Below are 12,963 nucleotides of genomic sequence, written 5' to 3'. Positions count from 1 at the left end.
TTCTACATGGAAATATGGATGGAAAGAGAAAAAGAGGAAGACCGAGGAAAAAATGGATGCAGGATGTGGAAGAAGGCATAAAGGCTATGAGGATTGTCAGATGGTGGGAGAAAGTGCAGAACAGGAGAGAATGGACAGGCATCTTGAGGGAGGCCAAAGCCCATACTGGGCTGTAGTGCCTAGGAAAAAAAACAAAAAAAACTATTACTTGCCTTTGTTTTGTGGCACAGTATGTGCTACCAGCGTCCGATGAACAACACTTGACTTTCCATGCAAAGGTAGGTAAGCATCCCACATGGTACGAGGAGCAATTCCAATTCCAACAGGAAATAAACCATGTTTACCGCTAATGTCACCTAAAATTTACAAATAAGCTGTATAAAACATCTTGATCAGGAATATTTCCATTTTTAAGCTTGCATACATATATTTTCAGGAAGGTTTTAATCATATGACTAGCTTACAGGATCCCTAAACGGCAAAATTTATGCAAAACTACATGTTAATACATACATCATTATGGCACTTTAGAAAGATATCAAAGTAGCAGTAATGTAAGGTCTCAACTGTCTATCTAAGTGAGTGCTATCAATAGTAATATAGAATGATAGATAAAAGATGAACATTCAAATCAGTGATACAGCACTTAACTGAAGGTTACAAATTAAGTTTGGCCTGGTTTGGTATACTAGCATTTAAATATCTTGTATATCTACATACACTGTGCCACACATCATACAAGATATTCGTAATGATAGATAGACCTTCTCAGCACAAATTGATAACAAAATAGGGGAGATACATAGGGAACGAGTAGCAGCTCCTAAGCACTTACCAAGGGGGTACTGGTCTTGAGTTCCACCACCTGGACGAGGAACATTTGAATTGGATGGGGAGTCAGCTTTGGTGCTATAAACATAGCCCACATCACGGCAGCGTGGATCACCACTCGTTACGTTGACCATCTTTCGGAATTTAGCACCTAGGCCACTTATGGGAGGAACAGGAAATTCGTGGATTCGCAAATGTGCATCCCAAGATGACAGAACACTTGCTGCTAAAATAGGAGTGGCATTCACATCTACTCTGGTGGGTTCGAAGGGGGAGTATTGGGTCAGTTTCACACGCGGCAGTTGGGGAGCATTGGCCTGAACCACACCGGGTTGATGCCTCCTCAACTGGGCACAAGCGTAGAAGCTGTCTTCATGGTGAGCATCATAGAGTACAACGTATAGACTTCTTGTGGCAACACCTTCACCAGTACTGAGCTCAGTGGGAATCGGGAAGTTTGGATCCCTGTAGAACTTCTTCCCAACCATACTCCCACCACTGCCAGATTTTTGACTAGGGTTGGGAAAAATGGTTATCTTCCCCAATTTCCTGGTCAAATCGCCAGCTTTGCACGATGCAGCATTTTCACTGGAGCAATTGGTATCATCACGAGAATCAGGATCAAACAATATTTGCAAGAAGTTACAGTTGGCCCTGGACTTATCTGGAAAATGATGAAAATGAACTGATTAGAGAAATTATCACATAAAAATACAGCGAAATTGAGGTACTACAGTGGGTAACAGAGTACAGTGGAACCTCGTTAAAGCGAGTACGGGCTATAGCGACACCCTCGCTATAACGAGAGATAGCCGATGCACCGTCAATTGACCCTATAATAAGCGTGTTAAAAAATTCGTTTTTACGACACCCTTTTGGTGCTGCCTCTCGCCATAGCGAGGGTTTCACCGCCGGAAGACTTTCATCAAGACTCCTTAATCTCTGTATTTTCTAGCGATCTGTTAGATATGAAGTTAATGGAGTGCTCAGACTCAAATTTATGTGGTAAACTGTCGTTCGATAAATAAGTAGTTAATTTTGGTGAAAATATTGTGGCATTAGCATTCGCGAATGCTTCATCTTCTTTTGTTCCTCGGACGGCAGAAAGCAGTCGGCAGCATACCCGCACGTCCGTGAGTTGCGTGAATAGAAAGCATTTGATGGCAGTCACCATGGCCAAAAAAACACCAAACACGTCTAAGTGAGAAAATAAAAATAAAGGAGTAATATGAGAGTGTCGAAATTAATTTTTCTTCCTATTTGCTCTGCAGAATTAAAAAAACAAAAGCGCCCAAGGAATGCAGACGATGAAGAGTTATAAGGAGCTTTGTTCGGATAGTTTTGCCCACTCAAATCTGCGGGAACTTCTGAGAAAGGGGCTACGCCTAAGCCTAAAGCGGATTATTTCAGGGATAGATTGCGAATCGAGAATTTCAAGAGTGCGGAAGGTTGATTATACTAATGCGAAGCACCAAAGCGTTATCTCCCCTCATAAGTGCTGGTGATGCCTGCGGTGTAAACCCGAAGTCGTGGAAGAAAGGACTCCGATCGCAAGTATCTTTAGAAGTATTCCCCGCGTCATATAACATAGACGAAACGGAACTTTTTTACATACAACTCCTCGACAAAACCCTTGCAGTATGAGGTATTTCTTGCAATGATGCCCCTAAAGGTAGGTAGTGCGCCTTAGCGATGATGTAGGATGTACGAAGCAATGATACTCAGCGTGAATTGCCCGGATGGACGTATTTATTCTCCGTTGCGGATTTACAAGGGTGAACTATTCGCGTCAGTGGTCGGAGTCGTACTGGCGCTCTCTTTTGTCACGTGGGTAGCCGAGCATCCCCTGGTGGCCGCTGGAAGAACTCGCAGAACAACTATCTCTCGTTTGCAGTGCCGTGGTAAACTCGGTGTATTACTTCAAATACGTCGCGAGCGTAACACTCAAAAAGAAACTTTTTTTCAACAACGGCAATTTTAATCACATCATTTTTCAAGGTTAGCAAACTTTTTACCGTAGATTATGTAGGTATTACATTATTTGATAGAAAAAGTCTTCCAAGGCGGGAACGTTATACAACCTTCCACCGTTTTCGCCTGTAGAAACAAATGCAATGCGTTATTTCACTTCACTGCCGCATAACCTACAGAAACAATAAACATACACCAATGGAAACATTTGAGGCATTAAATAACCGCGATACTGTTTTATCAATTAATTTTTGAATTTTCAGTGGAAAATACCAAAATAATAGAAAGATCACGTAAATGAACTAATTAAGTGCATAGAAAAATGGCTTCGTCGGTTGTGCATTGGCATAATGATTGACGAAACAATGCTTTCCATGATTTTTATTCAGTGCGGCGCTTATAAATTGTTTGAATAGTTAGTCATTGTTTAAGTAAGGAAATTTAGTGATGCAAAAAAACATCGCCTTTCGTCTGGATTTATGCTTACGTTTATCGGATAGATGTTTATCTGTCGCCGCACCACTTCCGTTCCTGTATATCTGTTCGCAACAGGTATACTGGCTATTATTTGCTCCACCTCCGGTAAAGCGACAATTCGCTATAGCGAGTGTTTATTAGTACACCGTGGGGTGTCGTTATATCGAGGTTGCACTGTACTTTAAAAAGAATATGCTCAAAGAAATAGAAAATCCCTTACCAGCCTCAGAGTCAAGGATATCAGAAGCAAACACCTGCCACTGATGTTTGGTGGGTAAACTAGATGGTTTCTGAATGTTTCCAGACATTTTATTGATGCTTCCACCAATAGTGAATAACCCTTCATTATATATCACAGCATCTACAACAGAGGATGATCCTAGCCACCTAAACCACAGGGATCCAGCAATGGGGTAGTAAAATCTCACTTCAGCCACTCTTTCTTCATATTCTTTATCAACCTGAGAGGAAAGTTAAAAAATTAATACAGGAAGAAATCAATGTATGTATGTATGTATGTAGATACGAATGAATTTTTTTTTAATAAGATAAAGATAAGAGCACACTCCAGACTGAGCAAACAGCATTTGACATCACACAATCCCTTAGGGGGTAGTTCCCTTCCCTAGACCACCTTGCCCTTAAAGGGGTATCAAAAGGCTTGACCCAGAATTTCACTCAGTACCCTCCAATTAGGGTCTCAATGCTCTACCAACTGAGCAACCATGTTCCTATGATTCACCACTTTTTAATCACACCACAGTCCATGGCCATATTTGAATCAAAGTCATTCACTATTAAAAAAATTGCTCACAACAATGGCTACAAAATGTATTTTTTAATTGGCAAACTGTGACAATACACCAAAAAGAAATGTACCAAACAATTAATTACTGATATAATAATATCTTTTAATACCTTCCCAAAAGAAAAAAAAACAATTTGTCATTTTACAACCCTAAAATTGTAGGAGAATTGCTTTTCAACTCTTAAGGATTAGTCTAATAATCAAGACTAAAGTGGTATGTACATACTAAAGTGGAACACTTCTTATTGTTCCCCCTATATCACACAAAGTGGATGAGCAATTTCTACCCATAATCACAAACATAAGAGGTCTTGGTTGACCGTGGACAACAGAGTTGGATTTGTAGAACATCTGGTCGAGAATGACCATAAGAGTGACTTCACCTCTGAAGTACTTCACACAGAGGAAAATGGAGGTTAATTTCAGAAAATTTTGCATAAAATACCACTCACTGCTATTGTGGCACATGCTGCAAGCTGGTATGCAGGGCTATCAGGCTCCCCTTCTATAAACGAGAGAAGTAGGGATCTTCCCCAAATGCCATCTTTTCCAGTCAGATTGAAACCGGTGCTGGTCAGCACACTTGAACCATTGTCAGGCAATGTTAGTTCGCCTAGAAATTTATCCAGCTGCAAAACGCTGGAGTAGGAAACAGTAATAAACGTGTCACATGATAATAATTTATACATATTTAGCATACAAATTTGACTTGACATATATTTCCATTCGTAGACTATTAGAGATTTTTACTGTCACTGTCATAACAGAAAATATTGCATATTTATTCTAAATTAAGTATCATATAATGATATTATTATCATCATTAAATTACGTTTGAAGAAGTAATTTCGAAGCATCAAATATAAAATACAAAAAAACGCAGAAAATAATCATTTCCAAGAGACTAGAAAATTCCATTTAACGCAAATGGGTAATATTAAAGACAGTGTAACAACATAGCAAAGGAGTAAACTCTTCGCCACTACCTCAATTAAACCGAGGCAATTTCGAGGATCCAAACCAGCCCATCGCATACCTTGATCCAATTTCGGTCTCCGAACATCTCCCTTCCATATCCTTCCGATAATCCACAGGGAATTCTCGCACCTCCCATGATATGCGAATTGGATTTACGAATGCCGACTGCAGATTAACGTTAACATTCACCGGAGACGAAGGAGACTCTTGCTCAAAATTAATAAAGCCCCTTATTCCACGTTGGGAGATGAATGAATTTAATTTCAAACAGCTCAAACCATAGCCTGAAAAATGAATCATGGAAAGAAGAAAAGTGGCAATACATTTCTCTTTTTAATAGCCAGGACCTCCAGACAGCAATTTTATCCAACTTCATATTCAATGCATGGCACATAATGCTAGCAATGGATAATGGTATAGGTATACAAACAAGCAGAGCCAATGAACTGGGTAACAAATGCATACGGTAAAAACTTGACGGTATGGCCAATACGTTTAATTTGTGCCAACATTATAATCAAGGCCATCACAACACATACCATGGAGAAGGATGATGATGACGACTGGATGCAATCGAAGACCACTACAGAACATGATTACTATTATGATCGATGACAATCCATTGATAAAATCAAACAAAACAAGCTTCCATATGCACAGCCACTGTGCATACCGTTATATTGTTTTCATTAAGCACGCTCGGAACCACTCAGCAGACAAGCAGCAGGATTGCCAGATTGCCAGTGGCAACCAATTGGCGGAATCTCGAGGACACTTTCACCTTTCACCAAAGGAGGTAAGCCATTGGCTAAGATTGTCATCCTTATTCAGCGGTACTTTTAACATTCTCACAAGTGCTATTGACACAGAATAAATGTATATATATTGTTTTTGAAGAGGAAATGGACAAAATTAGGGAACCCATTATTAAAAAATCTCATTCGCCTATTTTATATAGATTATAATTCGCGCTGTATTGCGTACGACCGAAAGCTCGAAGAGACTTCAACGGCTGCATGCAAGAACAAACCAACGTTTCAATCAATATAGCAAGTAATAAATCGCTTTTCCCTCTCGAAGGTTATGAATTACGATTCATTTCACGCGCCGAGATGAATATTTATACAATTATACTCCAACAAGGGCAGAAAAATCTGACGTGCATTAAAGCTGCAAATCGACAGAAATCACTATAAATCGGGGAAAATAGCTCGGTACTACCTACGTTGTGAGCGAACTCCACTGGATTTAATTCAAAATTGGAGAGGGTAGGTCGACTGAAACTCCACTGCTACAATCCTTTTCCACTCACTTGAAGTAGCCAAGCCGGATGATGAGTCAACTGAAACTGCCTGGATCGATGGAAACCCAGTCAACACAGCAATTATGGCCACACTGTGGCCGAATTGTGGTTTACCTGTGGAAACTAAGGCTATGGCTAGCCACAGCCTCCCAAATTATGACCCGACTATGCGGTTGCCATCCGACAAGCCTTAGTTTGGCTTGCCAAACATGCGCAACTATGGCCACTCTGTGGATCGTCTCAGGATAGCCACAGATTGGTAAACCAAACATTTGTAAACATAAATATATTATGGTTGTTATTGATACAGGTTAGTTGGTGAGTTATTAAAATACAAGTTGGTTAATTCTATTGATATAAAGAAAGTGTATTATCTGTACCTAAACCACATTATGGTGGCCACACTGTGGCCATGATGGCAACCCACTATGGCCACAGTACAGCCACATTGTGGCCACAATTGTTGTGTTGACTGGGAAGGGTTCACAAAAAATCTAATATGTATCAACCACACGCAATGCTTAAAATAAAATCGGATAGAAAGGCAAATCTGGTTTCCCTGTCACATGAGTCTTGGGATGGAGCTGTATTGGAGTGGTTTCCTATTCAAAATATTTTCATGACAATTTCCTCAGACACTCACGAGAAATAGTTTGTGAGAAAAGTACAAGACATGGGACACTTCTCTCATGTATAAATAATGAAAATCCACTAACACCCCATGAGATAACTGTAGGAAATAAAAGAGAGCTCTGAAAGACTTCTATGAGATATTTCAGGTCAAGCTGAGGCATTAGGAAGAATTTCCTGAGACATTTCAGGCCAAGGTCAGTAAGACCTATAGTTCCTAGCAGTGCGACTTGGCTCAAACAAACCCTGCTGCCTTGTTCTGGTAGGTACTCAAAACCGAATCCTCTCAGAAAACACAGGCTTCAGATGTGATGGTTTGTAAGTCTGCACAGAAAGGAGAGATCAGCAACATGACGTCTACAATCCAGACCAGGGGTGCCGACTTACAAAAAATATTGGGGGGGCCCAAACCGGGGATCTTGTCCCAGTAAATTTTATTAGTAGGTAGTGAATTTTAAGTTTTTTAAGCATTTTAGAAGAGTCATACGATCAACATTAGAACCGTGATCACTCGAATCTCGATATCTGGACACTCCGGGGAAAATCGACAAGCCTGACACATATTTTCCTCACATCTGTAACGAATTTTTGGGGGGCTTGGGCCCCCTCAGATCCCATGGAGTCAGCACCACTGATCCAGACACTGTAGCCTAAGCACTGCTGACAGGTCATTGACTGAAACATCAAGGTAGTGGAACCCAGTATGGCAATCTAGGAAATGCACCAAGTGTCTCCTTATAGACTGGAGATCGTCGATGAATCAAGCTGGGAGGGGGAGTAGAGCACAGAAAAATACTTCAGCAAAGAAAAAATTGATAAAAACATGAGGATAGCAACATCGATAGTCTCATGAAACTCTGGATAGTGGTAGTCAACCTCAACAGATGCTGTGCCCAAGAGGTTGTGGATTTCAGTGGCATAACTAGGGGGGGGGGATGATGAAGCCTGGGGTTACCCATCCTCCCTGGCAGCAGGGGATCCCAGGAAGTTTTTGAAAAACAGCATCCCTGGAAATACATTTTACATAATTTTGATCAATGATCTTTAACTTTAAACAGGTGTAATAATTATTATAAGTCAAAACTAGACAATATTTTTAAATATTTTCTTTTAATTTCTCTGAGGCTTTGGGTGGGGTGGGGGAATCAATCTCCCTAATCCCCATCCATCAATGTATCCGGGACTTTCTGAGTGATTGTAAACAAAAAGTAGTTCTTGACAGAATTAGCTCTGGTGCAGTTAAATTGACATCAGATATTCCACAAGGAAGCGTAGTCAGCTCCCTTTTGTTCATTATATACATTAATGACCTCTGCTATCGAATTAGCAGTAAAATACCTTTATTTGCTGACGATGCTGTAATCTATGGTGATCACTCAATGAAATTCTATCATCAAATTTATACAATGTTCATTTGTGGAGCCAATTAAGCATTGGGACTCAACCTTAATCTGAGCCAATGCACAGTGGTGCATTTTTTGTAGAGTTTGTCCAACTTTAACCATGTTTATGCCTTGGATGGTATTAAAATAAAGGCAAGAGACGAAGTGAGAGTTACGATAACCTCGAACATCTCATGGGGAACACATATGTATAAGGAATATTTGCGGCATTGCCCATGAGAAATTAGGATTTGTCAATCGTATTGTGGGAAGATTTTCAAATGAGAAAGTAAAAGAAAGATGCTATTTCACACACGTCCGACCATATCTTGAATGTGCAGCGAGCATATGGCATCTGGTACAGAAAGACTTAATCCATCAACTGAATTAAACACAAAGGAAGGCTGCGCAGTTCGTCAAAAACTGCTACAGGCATACAGGCAGCATTACCCAGATGTTAAGTGAATTAGGCTGGGAGCCGCTGGAGACTCATCAGAGGCTGTGTACTAGACCTAAGTTGCTTGAACAATTGAGAATGAATATCTTTGGGAGTGACATGGAGAACATAATATTGAAGCCTCATATTATTCCAGGTCCAACGGAAGAGATAAATTAAGAGAGATATTTAGCCGAACTGATAGATATGGGACTTTGTTTTTCCCCTGAACCATGATGGACTTTAATAAATGCTTATTGTAATTCAGCATTTCCTTTTTATATGTAAATGGCTGGTGCTCTAACACCCCCTGCCACATGCCTATTAGGTGGCTTGTGGGGTAGTATGTAGATGGCTGTTATGCCACTAGTGGATGTAATTGTGAACCCTTCATCAGCGAACATGAATAAGCGTGAAATCCCTTGTCAATACCAGGGTGGACATTTGTGTTTACCCTGTAGCTGGACTGCACTATTAGCAGCCGAAGGAGGACCTTCAACTCTTTGTCACCAATGACACCCCCAATCCCCCAACTGGACATTGACTCAAGACCTTTCCCTTGGACTCCGTAGAGAAATTCCCACAGGAATACATTGTGGCTGATGTACCATAGCCTATCATGAGTACAAATTTTTCTGCATTATTTCTGCCTCTAGTGTATGTTGCCCATAAGAAGTTATTTGATAATGTCACAATGCTATCAGTTGCTGGCATAAAGTGAAAGTTATCAGTGGCTTCACTCCGTATTCATACCTGCTTTCCAAATTCACTGTCATAGAACCCTGAGTCCTTCAGATGCACCCCGGCTACTTTAATATAAAAGTTATTAGGTAATAACTTTCATAATAAAAGTAAGAGTACACTTCGTAGCTTAATTTTTGCTTGTAGGTACATAGTTTTTAATTCCAAATATGAAAAGGCAGTTTACCTGTCAGATCCTGGTGCCTACCCCAGAAAAAATCCTGGATCAGCCCCTGTTCTTACCCCATGTTAGGAATTCATCAATGTAAATGAACTTTAGAAGAAGAGGAGGTTGAGAGTGAATTGCCCCCAATCTCAAAAGGGAAGATAGCAAGATTTTTTTCTGATATGAATGGAGGAGCATACAAAAAGACTAATATTTGTTTAGAGAAATTCTGTTCTCAATGCATCAAGCAGCCATGCAGTTTGCTTCAGCCAGAGCCATCACAGAAAAATTCTGCTCACTGGAGATGAGGTGGTTGGTATAATCGGTGTAGATAATAAATTCCCAAATTACAATTTCTATTTTTTCCATGAAAATAAGTTTATAATTGTCAATAACAAATAAGAGAATTCAGCACAGTAAAAATGCAAAGCAGGTAATTTTAGAATTACAGTAAAACCTCTATGAAGTGAACCTCTTTACATCGTAAACCTCCATACATCATACCACTCCAACAGTCCCATCTGATTTACATGTAAATTTATAGGCAAACCTCCTTGTAGTGAACCTCTTTATATCGTAAAACCTTCCACTTACCATACCAAGGAGATACCGCCGAGACGGCCTAACTCCCTCCACAAATCGTACTGAGACAACAAGAGACCATTAATGCAGCCATGATTACCTACATGGAATGATATTTCCAGCAATAAATGTTTCACTTTTTTTTCTTACATACTTTTAATATGCAGTAATTTTCTCGTTAATCATTAATTTTGGCCATTTTGTTCAATACGAGAGCATACCTAACAGTAAATGAGAAAAATGGTATCCAACTATCCTAATCATTTTCAGTGACTGTTGAATTAAGAGAGATCACATCATTTTCTCCTGAATCATTGTAAAAATCATGCGATAACGCTCGCTTTCTGTAATTATTAAATAATAAATATATGGTCACTGATGTATGCATGTTTGTTTAAACACATAAATATAATGGTTTAAATGACAGTAGTGCCTTTCATTTCCAAAGGATATGAAAAAATGGTGCCTATCACTAAAACCTCTCTATAGTGAATCTCCATGCATCAAATTGCCCAAATTTTGGTCCCCTCCATTACGATGTAAAGAGGTTTCACTGAAATAATAACTAGCTTAATACGTAGAAGATTTCATTATAGCATGGAATAGAATAGAATCCATATTATACCTCCTACTGACATAGCAAAAATGCAGGCTGTAACCCCCATATAAGGAGAAGTTTCACTTGTACATTCAGACATAAGCAGAGCACATAGAGTGCAGATTGAAATAAAAATGACGATGATTGCTAAATTTTCATTTACACTTTCAAACCAAGGATCAAGATGACACATTGTACTCCTCTCATGTCTGAGTATCATCTATCTACAGAAGACAAACATGTTCCCAGATGTCCCCTAGACATAACTCAGAAAGTCTTTGAATGGTCTAGGCTAATGCCACTTAAGGGCATGTTCTGACCAATTAAAATCAACAAATCAAATAAGTGTGATTGAAATTTGAACAAAAAGATGAATCTAGAAGAAAAAATACTTGCGCGGGCAGACAGGTAAGGTTGATGATTTTTTAGCACTTAAGCTGGAAATTACAGTACAACACAAATTAAAAGGGATGGCATTTATTAAACTTGGAATAGCTTTATACAAAATGGTGGCAAGCAGGGGCGGTCTGGGGTGATTGGGGGCCTTCGATTGGGGCAGCTCATGATGGGGACTCCATTACCAAGGGATTCATGGGTCCTCCCCAGAACATTTTAGGAAATTGCACATCTGATAATGGATTTTGACTTTGATTCAGGTTCTTAAAAACCACATTAAAGTTAATAAAAATCGAAATTCAGCAAAAAAATACTAGTTATGAAAAGTGAAAATTTCACAGCTTGCGAAATTTAATAATGTATTATGGTTCTATTATATTCTTAGAGAATTTAATCCTTGAAACTACACTGAAATCTAAAAAAATCTTTATCCCTATCCTTAAAAAACATTTTCAAATACTACACATTTCAAAAAGCATTAGGTTCTTTTAAATCTTCTCGCAACTTTATTTCATTAATTTTTTTATAATCTTTTTACACTATGTTGTAAATAATGCAGCTAATGTAAACGTACAATTTTATAATTGCAAAAAAACTGATTCAAGTAATCTGAGTCCTCTTTATTACGCCTTTCATGCTTCACGATGAATGTGAGCATTATAGGGGCCCCATAAGCTTAAAGCCGTCAGCAATTGCCGACCAGCTGATGTGGCCAGAATACCCCTGGTGGCAAGTGCATGAATGAAAGTGCTGTTTCATGGTTTCATGCCAGGTTACTCACTGACTGAGGTTGGCTAGCGCAGGACATCACTGGTGCAGCGAGAGGGGGATTTTGGGGGATAAAACCCCCAGAGCTCAGAGAAATTTTTGAGTTTAACCCATTTTACTTAATTGGATTTATATTACTTATGGAATAGTAAGGATGAATAAAATATCCCCCAGAAAGCCGTAAAACTCACCATTTTGAACCATTTATTTTTAAAATTCCGCAATTTATTAATCTAGCACCTAGCGCTTATCCTGGTGGGTATACTATACCCCCCACACACACCCGTGTTAGTTACAACTAAACCCTCCCCAGCCTTCATTCATAGCTGCACCCCTGCAGGACATGCATACACAGTCAACTAGTGGCCTCTTGCAGGAGTGAACTCCACAATTAATAAGAGAAGGAGAATCACAAGTGTCAAATAACTTCTTGTTTGAACCATTTTCAGCCTTGCCACCTGCGATGAAGTCAATTATATTCTGAATACCTGCTCTTGCACTATGTACTTGCATTCCTATTCATTATTCTATTACTATCCTGACAGGTCATTGTCCAAAACATTTTTAGTAATGCACCTGAATTGTATGCATGAACTTCCAATTTTGTTTACCCGTAAAAAACAACAATATGTATTTCTTCATCACAAACTTTGGAGGCACACCTTTAAAACATTCTGGTGCTTTGAGCTTTAAGGAAAAGTTGTTGTACTCTTCATTAGAAACTGATACGTCAAATGTTCTACAGTTGATTCCTCATTCTTTTATAGAGATAAATTCCATAGAAGTTGCTAACACAAGCTAATATGTACTATCAATTCAGGGAAAGAGGCAAAAAATTATCGATTGTGTATGCAAATTGAGCAAAACTTAGGAAAACATTCAATTAAAAAAATGTA

The 12,963-nt window shown here is 39.2% G+C and overlaps 1 protein-coding gene across 1 annotated transcript in view; it reads right to left on the bottom strand.

Moving 5' to 3' along the window:
* LOC124153613 overlaps positions 1-5,830 on the bottom strand; it is a 36,217-nt gene extending 30,387 nt beyond the window's left edge. The window contains exons 1-6 of the mRNA XM_046526898.1: positions 5,605-5,830; positions 5,124-5,349; positions 4,540-4,726; positions 3,500-3,740; positions 836-1,495; positions 213-356 (exon numbers count right to left, since the gene is read on the bottom strand). Coding sequence (XP_046382854.1) covers positions 213-356; positions 836-1,495; positions 3,500-3,740; positions 4,540-4,726; positions 5,124-5,349; positions 5,605-5,659 — 1,513 coding nt within the window. The 5' untranslated portion in view covers positions 5,660-5,830. The remainder of the gene's footprint in view (positions 1-212; positions 357-835; positions 1,496-3,499; positions 3,741-4,539; positions 4,727-5,123; positions 5,350-5,604) is intronic.
* Between the last annotated feature and the right edge of the window lie 7,133 nt (positions 5,831-12,963).

Source organism: Ischnura elegans, chromosome 2 (genome assembly GCF_921293095.1).
Source record: "Ischnura elegans chromosome 2, ioIscEleg1.1, whole genome shotgun sequence".
NCBI classification, from domain to species: Eukaryota; Metazoa; Arthropoda; class Insecta; order Odonata; family Coenagrionidae; genus Ischnura; species Ischnura elegans.
The sequence above is the reverse complement of the archived record's forward strand: the minus strand, read 5'-3'. Positions and strand labels throughout refer to the sequence as shown.